The 18,634-nt window shown below is 37.0% G+C and overlaps 2 protein-coding genes across 2 annotated transcripts in view; one reads left to right on the forward strand and one right to left on the reverse strand.

The window, feature by feature from the left end:
* LOC117679325 (deleted in azoospermia-like) lies at nt 1-651 on the forward strand. The gene is given in 2 exon segments (XM_034441173.3): nt 1-218; nt 220-651. Coding segments are annotated over 2 exon segments (498 nt in total). The 5' UTR covers nt 1-98; the 3' UTR covers nt 598-651.
* Nucleotides 652-1,810: 1,159 nt separating this feature from the next.
* MAP1B (microtubule associated protein 1B) overlaps nt 1,811-18,634 on the reverse strand; it is a 61,322-nt gene continuing 44,498 nt past the window's right edge. The window contains exons 5-7 of the mRNA XM_034441172.3: nt 11,346-17,520; nt 8,291-8,529; nt 1,811-5,123 (exon numbers count right to left, since the gene is read on the reverse strand). Of these exons, the coding sequence (XP_034297063.2) occupies nt 4,968-5,123; nt 8,291-8,529; nt 11,346-17,520 (6,570 nt within the window). The 3' untranslated portion in view covers nt 1,811-4,967. The remainder of the gene's footprint in view (nt 5,124-8,290; nt 8,530-11,345; nt 17,521-18,634) is intronic.

Genomic DNA, 18,634 nt, shown 5'->3' on the forward strand with positions numbered 1-18,634 from the left:
TCAAGCCCGGGCATTGTGAAGAAGGGGGACAAGAAAAAGGTGGGAAGTGGCTGCTCTCGCCGTCCTTCGAAGTGGAGGAGTGCAAAGGATGTGTGGAGATGTCTACTTCAAATCAGAACTCTCAAAACACAAATATTCCACAGGAAGAAAGCTCTGAGTTACCTGCTACCAGACAGGGATATGTTCTGCCTGAAGGGAAAATCATGCCAAATACCATTTTTTGTGGGTGGAATAGATATAAGGATGGATGAGACAGAAATTTGGAGCTTTTTTACACAATATGGCACAGTTAAAGAAGTGAAAATAATCACTGACAGAACTGGTGTATCTAAAGGATATGGATTTGTATCATTTTTGGACAACGTAGATGTATAGAAAATAGTAGAATCACAAATAAACTTTCATGGAAAGAAGGTCAAATTGGGACCTGCAATAAGGAAACACCCAAACTTATGTGCCTATCATATGCCACCCAGGCCAATGCTTATTAATTCCCCTAGACCTCAGTTCCATAGTGTTTGGAGTAAACAGGAAACATATATGCAGTCTCCAGCTGTGATGAGTCCTGTCACACAATATGTTCAGGCCTATCCTTAAAAAAAAGAACAGAGCACATCATTTTGGAAGAAGCAGAGCTGTTCTTAAAACTGCTTGACTCAACAATATAGAAAACCTGAAATATTCATGTTTGTCATTTGTAAAGGTAGAAAAACTTGCAATTTAATATTGGTGACAAAACATACTTGACAATTATGTAGCCCTACTGGCAAAAGTTATTTGAAATTGGAGTTTGTATGTGATATGTTTCTCTATGTTTTATTTTATGTTTGTATAATTTATCTAGTCTAGATTTTTCTGTGTTCTAATTCCTAACCAGAAAATTTCATGTTTAACAGTTGGAATTGTATTGCATCCAGTTTTGGTCACCACACTATAAAAAGATGTTGAGACTCTAAAAAAAAGTGTAGAGAAGAGCAACAAGGATGATTAGGGGACTGGAGACTAAAACATATGAAGAATGGTTACAGGAACTGGGCATGGCTAGTCTAGTGAAGAGAAGGACCAGGGGAGACATGATAGCAGTGTTCCAATATTAGAGGGGCTGCCACAGAGAGGAGGGGGGTCAAGCTATTTTCCAAAACACCTGAATGCCAGGCAAGGAATAATGGATGAAAACTGATCCACAAGAGATTCAACCTAGTAATAAGGAGGAACTTTCTGACAGTGAGAACAATCAACCAATGGAACAGCTTTGCCTTTGGAAGTTGTGGGATCTTCATCATTTGAGACTTTCAAGAAGAGATTGGACTGCCATTTGTCAGAAATGTGTAGGGTCTCCTGCTTGAGCGGAGGGTTGGACTAGATGACCTATAAGGTCCCTTCCAACTCTGTTAATCTGTAATCAATAATAAATGGAATATTGCATTGTTAGTTGGCAGAGCCGATTGCAATTGCTTGGCACCTTCTCAGAATAAATCATCTAAGTCAATATTTCCATATTAAGGAACTCTCCAGATGAATTTCTCCAGAATTTCCCAGCCAGCATGGCCATTGCTAAGATGTTTTCAAGGTGGCCAACTTGGATAAGTAAACAATGAAAACAATGTGGTAGAGTAACAGCTTTGCCCAGTAAATGCTTACATTTTAACCTTCTGTCAGTACTATCGGTCTGGGTCATCCAATGTGGACGAACATATGCTTAGGACTGTATCACATTAGTGGATGATAATAGAATTGTATTAGAAATAGCAACTGTTGGGCTAAGAAAGGGGATGAGGTATGGGAGAATAACATTCAGGAATATATCAAATAACATGTAGTTATTTCTGTTTAATGGGTACCAAGACAATGTTTTCCCACTGCTGCATTTCCCAAAAGCAGCATACACAATTACGAATTCAGCTAACCTGCTTCTTTCAAAAATACATTTTTCCCGAATTTTTCATTCCACAATCATACTAGTTTTTTTTTTAAGACTTGGAATCTAACCCATAGAGCTTCCATCTATGCTGTTCCAAGAAAAATAAAGAGCTACAAGAACAGAAGCGTTTCTTGGATAAAGGTAAAATAATAAATAAAATAGCATTGCTAGAATTGTCAAACAAAAACAAAATATTAGAATTTTTAAATCCACAAAACATAAACAATATTTCACAGCATTAATTGGGCTACCCAGCCCAAATTAAAGAGGATCTAAAGTAATATTAAAAATATATAAAAATTAGCAAAATAAAACAAAAATAAACAATGCAACAATTAAAATAAATTATATAACATATAATAAACGAAATGGTGTAGTTGTCCCCTACTTAATGAAATCAGAGCATTCTGAAAACATGGTTGGCATAAAACAATAGAAATTCCTATTATAGAAAGAATGAGATTGTGAAAATTCTGTACAGAGCTGCAAAGTAAAACATTAAGGAGAATGGAGGTATTACTACAGGTAGTGATAACATGTACTCTGGTCATGAAAATACTATACCAGCATGAGAAATATTATTATCTGTTATCACACATTTTCTTATTTTTCTGACTTTTCATTTCCATCTGTCTTATAATGAAATTGTAGGCTTCCCGGTAGAGGTGGTCTTGAACATTAAAAAATAAGCAAGTAAGTTTGCACTAGGCCAGGCACATGTAATTTGTTAGGCTAAATGGAATGGTGGCATGTTTGATGAGAGAAGAACCAGAGAACCCTGCAACCCTAGCAGATACTGTAAGTGGCAGGGAGAAAGCAGTGTGGTTGCATACTGTATGGTATGCTAGCATCACCACTCGATTGCTACTGCTACGAAGCCAAGTGGAACAATGTGTGACCAAACAACCCAAACTCAGTCACACATAAAATTGATTCCTGTAATCTGTAGAAATTATGCATACCTGAATAAGTTTTGCATACTTTGTTTTTCTGTGTGCTAATTTGAAAAGGTGCGGAATATTAAATCCCATCTGACTAAGAAATCCTGATCAGCCGCTCTCCTTCCTGTAATTCTAGGAATTAGAAGTTTTGAAGAACTTGGGAGCTGAGGCTCTCATCAGTTAAAATCTGTGGTCAGGATTACATTTTGCACGTTTCTATGATTTCACAGAATCACATTATATACAGTATACCCTGTTCTGGTTTTACTTTGGGGAAGGATCCTTCAATTAATTTTACTTAAGACAGTGTAGGATAAAGGAATACTTAGGAAAATTAAGTCAAGATCTCTGCTGCCCAACTAACACTGGAGGGTTTGACAGGTGTCTCACAGGACTGCTTGTAATGTCACAAAGTGTGGTTTGATGCAACCCCCACCCCCCAGTCGTAAGCTGTGTTTATTGGTACTGAAATAGTGTCATCAAAAATGACTCCTTGGATTGCATAAAGCCATGGAATAGCCTCCAATCCAAGCTGCCTGGTTTAAAAGAAAGCGCACTAACCTTTCAGTCCTTAGTTCTTTGATCACTAACACATAACGATATTGCTAGTGTGCTCTCTGCAAGATAATCCTTGGCAGTCAGCTACGTTCAATAAATATGGTACTGTTTTATCGTACTTCATTCTCACCAGAACTCAAAATAACACTATGCGTTGTCTTACAAAACTACTAAAAAATTCGCCTTCATCTGGGGTTTTTTTTTCTGCATTTTCCTGTAAACAAAACATGTTTAAAAATTCATCTATTAAAAGTTCGTGCACAGCTAAAAAAATTCTGTACATTTGTCCCCATATTCACTCTTAAATTAACAGTCAAACTAATGTAAGACAAAAGAAAGCTTCAAAGACTGTACAGATGTGCAGACAACCTTTTTGTATCATCCCATATATTTTTGTTATTTTGAATTTCTGGTACTGAACACCTTTTCTTTCATGCCTCCAGGAAGCAGGAAAAAAAGAGAGGTGGGAAAAATAATAATAACTTCAAACAAGGTTTGCTGTTCAGGTGCACCAATGAAGAGTTCAACTTACATACATAATTCATAGCACCAAGCTGTTTGACCAATCAGAGAGGTTTCCAATAGCACACACTGCACACGCATAGTTCTGTACTGGTGTAACTATAATCCTACACAGATGTTTTATAAACTTGCTATCTTGCATTAAAAAATAAGTGCATCAAGTATCTTTGTACATTCAAGTCACTTTCTAAGGCAAATTGTCTACCATAGGTACTCCCAACTGCTTTGGTATTTTGCTTCAGTAAACTTGTCAGTGACCCAGGTGTTTTAGCATGCAAGTTTGTCAAATTTGAAAGAACTCTGAATTTTCGCTGGGAGCATGCCTTAGACCAATATATCCGCATGATAAACTGAATGGGGTTCAAACTACATGCGTATTTTGTCTAAGAGAATTGTGTTACGTGACAATGAAACACTGAATGGGAAGTTGCCAATAGTAAGTGTTTCCAATGCAATGTTCCTTCAAAACCACATTGTTTCACTTAATGTTCTAGCTAAGATGTCACTAAATTAAATATGCCTACTCTGAAAAAAAAAATCCAAATATTTCTTTCTCTAGGATGCTAGACTGCGGGAGGTAAATCACTGACTGCTTTGTAACTAATGCAGAATTAATTATTTTATTCTCCTCTATGCCATCCAACTCATCTTTCCCCTCCCCTCCTCTCTCTCTCCATCTTTTCTCTGTTTCTTCCAAGGGCAAATGCCCACAACCTGGCAGAAGTCAGCAGTGTTTGCTAGTGCATGGTTTCCTAGTGTTCAATGAAGATGAACCTGAATCTGCAGGTTTTGCAGTAATTTGAACCCTATGGTGGGAATACTGTTATTTCCCTTAGCAATTAGCAAAGACTGAAAAAAAAAAATAGTGACTTGCATCACTCTGATACAGTATAGCATTTGGCAGGTATATATAGTTCAGCAGCTGAATTAGATGGATTATATTTTTAGAAAAAGTATTTTCAAATTCAAGAATTTCTGGAAACAAAGTTTAAAGTTGAAATGCATTGCTTTTTTTTTTTTTTTTTTTACAGTTCAATCTTGCATGCAGGGAAAGATTCATCTTGCATAACCACGGTGCTACTGCTTGCCAAAACCATGATGTTAAGATCCTGTTGTTTCTCGTGGGTCTCTTGGTACCATTCCCTCATCACTTCTGAATCATGTGTTGGGATTAATGTCACCTGTCATATAAAGAGTACATTGGAGAAGACATTACAAAAGGAAGAACAATAAAAAATCTCACTACAGTACTGACACTCTATGGATGTGCACAACCCTGGAATGGAAAATTGTTTGCTGTGGGATGATTCAGCAATTTCTGGAAGTGAATCCCTCCCTGACAACATCATATCAGTAAGGAACAGAGCATTCTGAAATTTTCTAAAACATGAAATTCTCAAACTGGGAGTTTTGTAAAGCCCTGTGACTGCACTACCAACCAATTACTGGTAGTATCGTTGTAAATACCTGTGCATAATCTTACCAAATTTGGCATCATTTAGATGCGTTGGAATTACAATAACCTTCTCAGACCATCCCAACACACCTGGAGAATGGCCAATTGGAAAAGCTTAAACCATCAGAAGAAATAACTGGATATAGGGAGACAATTAGTTATTATTAGACAACCTGTGACCATTGGATGATCCTTTCAGAGATATTTCCTAACCAGATTCTTCAATGTCTTCAACAGTGACAGAGTTTATAATGCATTGCCTTCACTGAAAAAGTTGGGATACATTCAGAAGTGGATCTGCTTTGAAAATAGGCCATGTTGAACTATACAGCCCAGTCAAACATTGGCACAGGATGTGGTATGACATTTTGTATTATGTCATAAACTGCTTTATGATAATGTTTATATGATAAAGTATTTTATAAAATCTTCTAATTTTTAATTCTATAGGAATTATGACTCCCAGATTTTGGACACATTCTATAAGTTAGTCCATTTGAGGTACCTTGACTCAGAAATTTTTTGCTCTATGATGCATCGTTTAGTCCAGGTAAAGATTACGGGAAAGAGTATTTTAGCAGTATATAGAGGGATTTTGAAAAGCAGAATCCCTTAGGGCACCACCATTCTTATTATATCTAGAGAAATACTACTGAGAATATATTGCATCTACTATTTATGTACTTTCTACACTTTTATAACACAGTGTTCCACAGACACAACAATCTTTAGATAAGTTTTTCATTTTAGTACTTTTCAAAATGTCAAAATTCTGTTAGGTAATTATTGCTAAAATTTTATTAACCATTATTTTAGAAATGTGAAGGCCTCTTTTCTATAATTGGATCCTTGCCTGGCACAGTATTTGGGGCACAGAAAAATATTTGGGGAAGTATGCAACTAAGTGGATTTTTAATACATGTATTGTATTTATATTGCATTTTGATTCATGTTAGCTAGCCAGAGTCACACTGGTAAGATGGGTGGCCATGTACGTAAATATAAATAAATGTAAAAAGTGCAAAAAGTATTTTTTTTTAAAGAGAAAACCTTTTTGCATATGATCTTAGAAGTTAGCTTTATATCATTAAGCAGTGGAAATAAATTAATTATGTACGCATGGAAACAAAATTTGATAAAATGTAAGTCGATTTCTTCCATGTGAGAAAAGCAGCATAAACAGTATTCCTTCACACCATCATGCCGTCCAGATGTGTTGGACTAGACCTGTTATTTCCAAACAAGTTTATATTTCAACACAGCTAGAGAAAGTACACGATGGAAAAGATCAACACAATATTTTTTTTGGGGGGGGCTTAATTCTCAAAAGAAGGTTTTTCTGTTTAGGCTATTTAGTTTTCGTAAGAGTACTTCTATGCCTGAAAGAAGATGCTGTACTAGCAGAGTTATCCAAAAATAGTCACGAGAAGAGAATGTAAGGCAAGACATATAACAACCCTGCTGCACTTACATACAACTATAGGTCCAATTGAACATAATCTTTTTCTAGGCTTATGTTCAACTTCTCAGCTGGGCTATCAAAATAATTCAGAGCAAGTAGTGAACAATCGAATATAGTAATCTACTCATAATCCTCTTGAAATTCCTGGATTAAACTTCATATTATAGTGGTTTGATGTTGATTTACATTTCAGTAGAGATCACTTCCATTCTATATATTTTTATTTTTTTTTACAGATCTATCTTTATTTTTTTTTTAAATATTTGGTTAACTAAAAAATCATACTGGTGCTTTCCTTTCTGCCAGCAACAAACTGGCTAAGTGGGACAGGGGTGGGTTCTAAATTTTTTTACTACCGGTTCTGTGGGTGTGGCTTATTTTGTGGGCATGGCTTGATGGTCATGTGACAATTATTTAGGATTTAGCAGAGGTACTGGTCTACCAGGCTTTTAACTGCTTGCAGAGCTGTACCGATCTACCCATTTATTTTTTGCAGGCACTGGTCTACTCATGTATTTTTGCAGGCACTGATCTACTCATGTATTTTTGCAGGCACCGGTCTACTCATTTGTTTTCTTTTAACACTGATCAGCTGTAGGGTGGCCCTTTGAAGCCCCGTGGCAAGAGTTTAAACATTTTTTTTCCCTCTAGCCATCAGCTGGGACTCAGGAGTCAGCAATAGATTGGGGGTGAGGCCAAATAATAGGTAAGAATAACGCGGGGGGGGAGGGCGCGGGGGGGCAGAACCAGTTTGTCGAACTGGGAGGAACCCACCACTGAGGTGGGAGTAGAAAGTAGTGTTCACTACCTTGTTTTCTTGATTCTGTTCTTCAATTGAAAAGAAGTCTTTTCATTTCCTCCAATGGGAGTGAATCCACTTAGATCCATTTTCAAACATTGAGACTCATGGTGAAAAGTTAGCAGTGCTGAGGATCATTTGGATCTTCATTGATTCTGCTCTAAGCACCAAAACTTTCAAATTCTTCTCAATATCAGAGTTTAGGGATGAGGGAACACTGAGTGCAAAGTAATCAGGGAAGAGGAGAGATCCAATATTTTATTTATTTATTTTCTTTATTTTTCAAGTTTATTTGCTACCCATCTTGCAGTTCTCATTGGAATCCCACTTTAGGGAATGGAGAAAAATGAAAATTTATTTTGCCCCAGGAAGTGCTGTCTCTATGATCACAGTATTACACACAGAATACACGATTAATCAATTACAAATTACTCAATCAACTCTCCTGAGTTAAAAAAAACCAACTCTTTCAGATGATTTAGATGTACCACTTTTCTTATCTTGTAATTTTAAACAAAAGCAAGTTCTTCCCCTTTAGGTTTCGTTACTGAATTCAGATAACTAAAAGATGATTCTTAGCATCTTATTTTTAACGGGCTTTCCTTTACTTCATAGATTCTGGAGAACGTACCTGCATATTGCTGCCCCACTGAGCTTTGCCTTCCAACAGGGAATCCAAGACAGCCCTGCTTGGTTCTTCAGCAGCAGGATCATTCCCACTCACAACATAATAGGATGATCTCACCCTCTTGAAAAATTCTATATCAACATTCTTGCTATTGCTGTGGTTGGGAATATAGACCAGGTCCAAATACATAGGAGGTCCTGGAGGCACAGCTATAGATTTTGTTGGTTTCCCATTTCCAGGTCCTAAAAAAATAATAAATAAGAGTCCTGTCTCAGTTTGTGGTAATAAACATAGTCTACTAATGATAAACTCAAGTTGGACAGACTGACACATCAAGCTCCAGCTGTCATGTTCATATATTTTTAATGGTTTTGAATTATCCTGTGGAATTTAAGCGGTTGATAAAATCAGATATTTGTACCATATAAATGTACTTAGTGAACAGAACAAGATATGTACAAAAAGAATAAGTTATTAACCATATGTGTGTATGTATGCATACATGCCTGTTTGTGTATATGTATGAATGCGTTCATTTTATTTTATTTTATTTATATTCCATTTTTTTTATACAGGAACACAAAGCAGCATACATAGTGCTCCTTTCTCCCATTTTCTCCCTACAACAACTGTGAAAGAAATTGGGCTGAGAAGAGAATGACTGGTCCAAAGCCATCCAGTGTGCTTTCTTACTTGAGAGGGACCAGAATGCATGCATGCATGCATGCATCCATCCATCCATCCATACATACGTACATACATACACATAAACATAGTTTCCCTGCTCATAGTCCAATACCTGATGTATTACACCACATGGGTTCTGAATATCACATATTACAAGGAAGGTGAAATGTAAGAGATTCGGGAGCACAAGCATTAAGAGGGTAAAGCTTGATTTTTAGTTTCCTTGGAAAAATCATATAGAAATAATCTGCTCCTGCCCATGGCCAAGATACTTTTAAAACACTCCCATTCTAGCCTATAGTCTAATATTTCTTGGGGATCGCTTACACAATTATTATCTATGTCTGCCCTTTTTTCAGATCAATCAAAATTGTTTAATTGCTGTCACCTTGTTGGGCAGGCACAAGATGTTAGTGCATGCTAATCAAAAACAAAAAGAAAGACCCCAACACACCAGATACAGTTGACGTTAAAAGAAGAAAGTATGGATGATTGATGTGGCAATACTAGGGGATAGTAGAATAGAAGACAAAGAATGGAGAAGAACATAAAATATCCAGACCTGAAAATCAAAACTGAAACCTTGTGGCATAAACCAGCTGTGGTGCTTACAGTGGTTATGAGCACGCTAGATAGAACTTTGAAAATCTGTGTATTGACAAATTTTCCATCTGTCAATTACAAAATATCACACTGCTTGAATCCTCACTTATACTACACCAACACATAATAACATCTTAAGTTTTTGGATAGAACTCAATGCATATAAAGACTAAAACCAGCTACAAATTGCAGCTGTGACTTCATATTGTTGTGAACATATAGTAATAATAATTTACTGTGATTTCACATTGTTCTGTATGTAATAATAATGTATTCAATTTATAGGCTATCCAATTCTCAATGACTCTGGGCAGCTTATATTTCTTTCTAATATTATGGTTTCAAATTATAGTAACCTTCCCCAGCTCAGTAGTATCAAAAAGTATTAACTTTCTTTAACATTTAAATATAAATTAAAACATTAGTACCATCACTTTAGTTAGCAGAAAGTAACACAATGCTCAGTGGTTATTTTTAAACTAAGTATCTGACCACAAATTGCTATGTATGTTAAGAGCAGTATTGTCCTTTGACTAAGAAGTAAGAACATTATCCATCATTTTAACCATTTAAAGTTGTTTTCCAATGTTGTTGAATCTAGTTTGACACTGAATTATTCTGACTTATAAACACAGGTTTTAAATTTTCTAGCAATCACTGACAGAAATATTGTCATTTCTTAATGCAGTAATTTTTCATTTGCTTTCTCAAATACTGATGATAACTATAAACTAAAACGTAGCATAACAACTGATGTATTAGGTTCCAATTCCATAACTTGGATTTGTCTGTGAAGGAAATATGGGTTTTAAAATCCAAAATATCTTGAAATGAACAGTTAGAGAAGGATAGGCACTTTAAGTTGAATAGCTACTATCCATTCAGCATTTTTTTTTACTTTTGCTATACTAGGCAAAGTTCAAAAAGAAATTTCCATACAATTTTCCTGTAACAACAGATTATGTTTATTTATATTCCATCTAATCCCAATTTGAAGCATGATTTTTTGAAGAAGGAATAATATATCAGCCATTATGACAAACTTTGATACCTTTCTTTAAAATCCTAAGACTTGTGAGGGGTGTAAAATGATCTGAATATTTTAAGTTCTAAAATTTCTAGTCCTTTTTTTAACATGAAAGAACTCTGCATTCTACAATTATCTTGATTTGACTAGGGAACCTGCTTGATAGACATTTTTCTATTTTTCTTTCAAACTATAATGTTTCTCATGAAAGGGGTCTAAGTTTGTTTTTGCTTCTTCTTATCCTCCTCCCCCTTTTGAAAACATTTCATGAAAAATCACAGCAGTAATATTTTTCTACATTCCAACTGCCATCTTTAAATTGAACTGGACTGGAATGTGTACTCCTTGATTCTTAATATTGTCCACATGGTAAAATATTTACTGTAGTAATTTTGTTTTGTCTTGCACAGCTACACACTATTCTGAAATACTGTTTAGAAACACTTGTAGACAAACATAAATGTTTCATTAAAAAAACCCAATGTTTTTTGAAGTTGAATCATGCTAAAATCATTCAGGTTAACAAGTCTGAAATAAACTAAATTAATGCTATTTTAATGGTCCTCATGTAAAATAATGGCTTTTAAAACAGGTAGGTTTAAATACAGCTACAGAAAAATATCCTATGTTCTCTTTAGTTACACTAGAGCTATCAATGAAGGCTGAGGATTTTGAGTGCTGCAGTCTGGTACGTCTCAAAGACAATAGGTTGAAGGAAGCTGATATATGAGATTATCTCACCTGAAGTTGTGGTCTTTGCTGACTTTGATGTTGTAGAATTGGCCGCATTCTTAGTTTCCTTATCTTTCTCTTCATTATGAGATGATTTTATCTCTGGAGTAGAGATATTTTTGGCAGCTTTCTCCACAGACTCCTTCTTCTTCGGAGAAGCTGTTCTGGAAACTTTATCTAATGATTCCTTCAAGCCAGCAGGTTTTGGAGAAGCCACTTGCTTAGGTTTGCTATCACTCTTCTTGGCAGGAGAGGAAGATTTGGTCTTAGTCCCCTGCTTTTTTGTTTTTGTTTTTTCTTTCAGATCCTTTTTCAAAGGTTTTCCTAGATTCTGGTCAATAGGTAATGTCTCCGGATCAACCATGGAGACATCTGGGTGCCTAGGCGAAGGGCTGCGATCTTGAACAGGGACTGGGGGAGGGTCAATGTGTTCATATGTAATCGTTTTATCTGTCGGTATCGTTTCAGATTCATCTTCTGAATCAATGTTAGCATCTGCTGTAATGGAAGGACACTCTTCTGTTTCAGGGGGTACATCTGAGTCGGTCTGTGATGGAGCAGATTCGCTTACAGAAGTCGGGGGCGTTTCACCACACAGGCGAGCTGGCTGTTTTCCTCCAGAGGGTGGTGGAGCCCCTCCGGACTGAACCAACAGCTTTTCTTGGTCTTGAGATTGTTCTTCATTTGCAAACCATTCTAAGGGGTTAGGATTTATAAAAGAAGGTGACAGTTCTGTTTTGGGATGCTTGTATTCACAGGATGAGACAAGACATAAATCAACATCTTGACGGATTTCAGATTTTTCTGAAACAAAATATTTGTCATTCTCAAAGCGATAACTTGAAATGTCAGGTGATTTGGTAGCTTTCTCTGCATATTCAAAAGGATAATGGACAGACTCTGACAGTTTGGGGGATTTTTCATAAGAATAATCAAGGGCTTCTGGTGATTTGGTGGTTTTTTCTGTTTTTTCATAGGAATAACTATCTGCCTCTATTGATCCAGTGATTTCCTTTGTTGCAGCATAGTTGTAATCAAAAGTTTCAGGGGATTCAGTGACTTCCTCTGTTTTTTCATAGGAATAACTAATAGCCTCAGGTGACCTAGTGGTTCTTCCAGTTTCCTTATAAGAGTAAATAAGAGGTTCTGGTGATATGGATGTTTCTTCAGTATCTTCCTGATCCTTAGATACTAGAAGCTCTTGGCCATGTTTTGTCTCAGGATCTTGAACAATTGATGTATGATAGCCAAACAATTTGTCTGGGGATACGTGCAATGATAATAGAGATGACTGAGAAGCAGCCATTGTTTCTTTCATTATGGGTGGTGAATCTGAAAAACTAGGTGAATACAAAGGAGAAGATTCCCGTGGTGTCAATGAAGATAAATCAGACTTTGGTGAGAGTTTCTCTCCCAAGCTTTGCATTTTTTCTGATGGAAATGTAGAATGTAATGGCATATCACTAGGATGTGTAACAGCTGATAGGATTTCTTCTTGCAGGGGAGAACTTGCCTGTGAAGGTGTATGGACAGAAGAAGTGGAAGGTGAAGGTGAAGCCTCTATCTGAGAAACGGAAATAATTTCTGAAATATCCTTCTCGTGGCTAAAACACACTTGTTCCACTGGTGATATTTTATCTGGAAATCCATGTTCCTGCATGTCTGAAGGGCTAAAATCAACTTCTGTGGGACCATTTTCAGATATATGGTGCACACCAGCACCTACTATGGGTTGCTCAGGTGACTGTCTGCTAAAATCCATGGCCAAAGACTGTTCAGGTGAATCTTGTCCAAATTCTACTGACATAGTCAATTGTTCGGGAGATCTATGATCTAGTATTGGTGTTCTTGACTTTGCTGTTTTAGGAGAAAAGTCTGGTGGAGAAATAGACATTGGTCTTGGACACTCTTCTTTAGATGGAGACATTTCTGTTTCTTGAAATGTAGTCGGTGTTTGTACAACAGACACAGAGAGAGAATCATCAACTTCAGTAGAGTGAGGAGATCCAACCTCAGCATGTAACGAAGGAGATACATCATCAGTAGTTGGTTCTGGGAATGAACTAGTAGCAACAGATGCTGTAGAAACAGACGCGACTCCTTCAATATGGGAATAAGTATCTTCTGCTACAACTTCATCAACAGGAGTTGCAGATTTATCAGAGACAGTACTTTCAGATATTGACATTTTAGTGTCCTCTTTGAAATAGCCTAAATGACTAATATCCACTTGAGTAGGGGAGACCTCTGCCAGCTTCCTCTCATCCAAAACTAATGCAGACTGAATTTCTGAAGTTTCTAAATCATCCTTTTTCTTTTCTAGAAGAATGTCTGATTTTGGAGGTGTCAGCTCCAAATCTTTTTCATCCTGCTGCTCTTGGAAAATATTTGTCGAAGTAACTTCAGAAACTGAGCTCTCCTGCAACACGGAATCATCTGTTTCACTTTTCTTTTCAAAGGTGGTTTCAGTTTCTTTGAGAGATTTTATATCAGCACTTAAAAATGCATCATAAGAAGATTCTGTACCAATAAGTGGTGGACTTCGCAAAGGTGAAAGCACTTTCTCAAAAGGCGATTCAGAATCAGGCACTGGTTCATCCATTGGGCTTATTCTGTGTTTTGCAACATTGTCTTTGGCATCACTAACTTCAACACTGATTGGCACTTCAGTTGTCTTTCCAGGAATCTCAGTTGGAAGTTGGTTTGATTTTTCATCAGTGGGAGACTGATAATAAGGAGTGTGACCAGCACTCCCAGCAGCTGATTGTGAAGGGGATACCACTTCTAATGTTTTATCATCAGGGCTGGGGCACTGTTCTTCCTGGGTTTCGTGGTGTTTTTCTGGCAGTGTTGTGAGAGACACAGGCTCAGTTGATGTTTTAATCTCATTGGGAGTTAGGGAAAAGTTCACACTACGTTCGCTAAGAGGTGTTTTAGCAACTGGTGATAGTGGGGCTGGACTTTCATCTATAGTCGGGCTACTCTTCTCCTCCCAAGTTTCTGAAATTTCTAATTTATTAACAGTTTTGAATTCATTTTCCCGAAGATGATACAGATCCTGGAAGGAAGTTTTGTTAAATTTATCTTCCTCTAATGAAGAAGGTGGTGAAATGGTAGAAGCTGAAACATTATAATCTTTGCCTTCAGTAGCATCTGTTTTTGATCCTTCGGATAACCCATTAAAAGCATCAGGAAGAGGAGCAATTTTAGGTCTAGCAAAATCTTGAGAATATAGTGCTGACTCATACTTAGTAATGTTAACATATTCTTGGGAAGGAGATTCACTTTCTTCATTATTTGTTTCATCACTCATTACATCTCGTGGAGTTGACATTCCATCCATTGGAGTTGGTTCACTGGATATTTCAATGGTGGACTGGGTATAACCTGAAGTAGCAGTGAATTCCTCAGGCTGGTCTTCTCTGTTTTCTTCATCTGAAACAGTTGCTTCACTTTCTGACCCACCAGGTAGAGTTTCATCATGGATTGAAGATGCTGGTTCCTTTGCCGGAGACGGAGATTCTGACAATTTAGTTGGAGTAGTTATAGGCAAACCATATTTATCATCCATTTCAGCAGCTTCAGCTGCTTTGTCTACTACAGCCATGACATAATCCCCTTCAGCTTGTATTTTTTCAGTTTCCTCTTCATCTTTGACCTCCTCAGTTTTGTCTTCTTCAATTTCTTCTTCAGTGTCTTCTGTTTCTGCTTTTTCAACTGTTGTTTCTTCTAAATTTTCCACATAGTGATCTTCATACTCCATTCTAAATTCTGCTTTTTTATCATACATTAGCCCTTTCATTTTTTCATTTTCGGGGGCTTCTATCATTTCTTTTTCAATCTCCTCTGTTTCAATGATATCCTTTATGCCTTGCTTTTTGAAACTTGTTGGCACTTCTTCATTGTCCCCTTGTACTTCTGCCTCCTCGGTCTCAGCCTTTTCTTCATAGTCGCCTGCCTCAGAAGATTCTTCAAAACCTGTTCCTTCCTCTTCAAATTTTTCACTATCATCAACCTTGTCCTTTCCCACAGACTCCAGCTCTTCAGGAGTTTGTTCACATTCTCCCTCAGGTTCTGCAGCGGTGATATCTTCATCAGGAGAATGAATTGGACCTTCTATTTTTTCTTTTTGAACTGTATAATCTTCCTTTTGTTCTACATCAGTTAGCTGGCTTTCATTTTTAACTTTATCTTCCTTTGTTTCCTTCACGACTTCAACTTCTTCTGCTTTTAGTTCTTCAAAATCTTTTGTTAAGTCTTCTGGTGAGGACATAAGTGACCTCTCGACTTCAAGTTCTTTCCCACTGGCTGCTAGGCTTGCAGCTGCTACTGTTGCAGCCCCAGCTCCCAAAACAGTTGCTGCTGCAGCAGATTTTTCAGCCACTTTGAGCTCTTTCTTCACTGGCTTGCTTTTAACTTTTTCTTTGGGTTTCCCAGCAAGTCCACTTTCTTTTTTGACGGGTTCTTCCTTCTTCTGTGGTTTTGACTTTGCTGTAATCTTCTTTGATTCAGGCAAAGCAGCAGAGGTTTTCTTTATCTCCTTAGGAACCTTCTTGATTTCTCTCTTTTCTTCCTTTTTCACTTCCTTTTTCTCTTCTTTTTTGGATTCTTTTGGAGCAGCTTCTTTCTTTGGCTCTTTTTTAGATTCTTTTTTTATTTCTTTCTTCAAATCATCCTTTTTAGGCTTTTCTTCTTTCCTGATCTGGGATTTTTCATCCTTCTTAGGCATCTCTTTCTTTGACTTTTCTTTCTCCTCTTGTTTTTCTTCAGATTTTACTTTCACTTCCTTTTTCACATGCTTCTCCTTTATTACTTTTGGTTTCACATCAGTGGTTTGTTTTTCAATAGTTTCAGATTTCACAATTGGTTGCTCTTTTGCCGTTAGGTCTTTTTCAGTCACAGAGAGCCTACTTTCACTTTTTGCTGGTTTTTCCTTTCTTATGATGGGTTTTTCTACTTTTTGAGCTTTTTCTGGTGGGCTAGATTTCCCTGTGTCAGAGGCCTCCTCTCTCGATTCTTTTCTGACAGTCTTTGTAGACAGTGTTTTAGTGATTGGCTTGAGACTTTCTTTGCTGTCTGTTCTCTGCTTCAGTTTTGTCTGCTTTACTGCAGGACTTGTCAGGTTACCACTTAAGTCTTTTTGTGTCACTATTGGTTGTTTAAGGAAGTCCAAATGTTTGAGCTTTTCTAGGCCATCTAATATGCTATACTGTGTACTGTTCCCTGGGAAAAGAACTCTGATGATTTTTTCAGCAGGGTTTGCAGGATGCCATACAATCAATGATGAGATTGAAGTCAGGTAGGAAACTGGGATATCTATTTCTTGACCATTTGGTAATATTAGTTCAGTTTTATCTTTATTCGTACCTGTCCACTGCTGCATGAAATATTGCATTTCTTTGCTGTTTTTGACTGGGTTAAGCACATACATTTCCAGTTTCCCTACACCCATTTTTTGAAAAAGGATAATGGGCTCAGTGTTGCTTCCTATATTTCTAAAGAGAGGTTCTGGTTTCATGGAGAGCTTGTTTAAGTATTGCAAAGTAAAACAAGCCTCTTCTACACTTCTTTTTAACTGCAAATTAGGATCTGGGTTTCCTAGGCTTTCGGGAACATTAAGAAATACAACTCCCAAATCAGGTGAAATTAGATTTTTCATCCAGTCGCTATTGGTAGTAGAGCCTTGAGACTGCTCCTCTTCCAATTCTGCTATTTTCCGTTGCAACATGCTGTTAATTCCTGGCAAATTATCATCTCCAATGTGAGTGAGCAAAATTGAATCTACTCTGTCCAAATGTCTGATGAGTTTCCAGAAGCAAGATTTTCTCTCTGATCCTCCATTGATAAGCATGTTGAACCCATTCACAGCAAACAGCGCGGAATCTCCTCTTCCACCAGGGAAAATGTAACAACAAGGCTTAGAAAGTTTCAGGAAGCCTCCTGATGTTGGCGGCTCCAAAATATCAAATGGTGATGGTACTTCCACTGACTCTGACAAGTACTCTGTGAATTCAGAAAGCCCTTCCATTTCAGGCAAAATATAAGAAGAATTCAGCTTAATGTTGATGAAATCTTGAAGGTTGTGTCTGTCAAGGTTTGAATTCTTCCAGTCCCCTTCCTCAGGACAGAAAAGTGTTAAGCTGGCCTTGTTGGCAGGGTGAGTAGTGCTCAATAATTCGCCAATCTGAAATTGAAAAAACCCAAGCAGAAATATATGATATGATTCTATACTCTTAATTCATAATTATGTCTCAAAATTAAATCAGTAGAAAGTGGATGTGCTTCCTGAGTTAGAATTTTGCCTTTGGCCCCCATAATTGATTTCAGTGTTCTAGTACAAATCAAAGTAATTATGCTAGTCTAAAGTCTTCTTTTCTCTAATATACACTGTTATCTGCAAGGGGAAAAAAATTATATACAATTATATACAGGCTCGGTGCCAAGGCATTTCCATATTAAGAAAAGTTGCTTTTATTTCAAAAGTATTTATATTCCATCATGGTTTTAGCTATGGAAATATCTCAGCTGTGTTTGCTGACTTCCTAGAAAGATTGAGCCAATTTAATGCTATTGTTTTAGACTTGGATAGTAACATTACCTACATTTAAAGAGTAAAGTAAGCATGAAGAAGGCAAACTAGAACATACAGATATAAAAGATCTGGACTAAAAAAGAACACTTGCTTCTAGACCCTTGTCTAGGTTTGTTTCAGAAACAAATATACTTGGCTTCTGATTTGAATATATATTCATAATGCAGAGAAGACCTCAGTTGACCTCATTTTTAATAACTTTTACCTGACACCCTGGGATGGAAACAACATTGGTCAGCCTAGAGTTACCTTTCTGAGACACTGAATGTGGAAATGCACTTTCTTGGGCCTATTAGACCTCTATCAACCATGTCCAATACCATTAAACATGGCATCTTGCTGGACCATCAACAAAGGTTGTAAGATTGCATCATGCTTTTGTGTTCTGGCTCTTACCTCAAAGGGAAACTGCAGTCAGTTGGGGGGCAATCTTCAAACCTATGATTACTGCAGTGTGAGATGCTCTATTTAATATATCTATCAAGCTGCTTGTTAGTTTGGGGTAGGATGTCATCAGCACGTTGATAATACTCATGTATTCATTGTCAGTCCTGCTTAAGCCTTGGAGATCATATAAAGTCTTAGCAAGTGTCTGGAGAATGTTAAGTTTAAGATTAAATCCCTCCAAGAATAAGCTCCTAAACATCAATATATATATATGTGAACATCAGTCACCATGATACCTTATATGGGATCATGTGCTCCC

This window comes from Pantherophis guttatus, chromosome 2, assembly GCF_059756535.1.
Source record: "Pantherophis guttatus breed Tessera chromosome 2, ASM5975653v1, whole genome shotgun sequence".
Classification (NCBI taxonomy): domain Eukaryota; kingdom Metazoa; phylum Chordata; class Lepidosauria; order Squamata; family Colubridae; genus Pantherophis; species Pantherophis guttatus.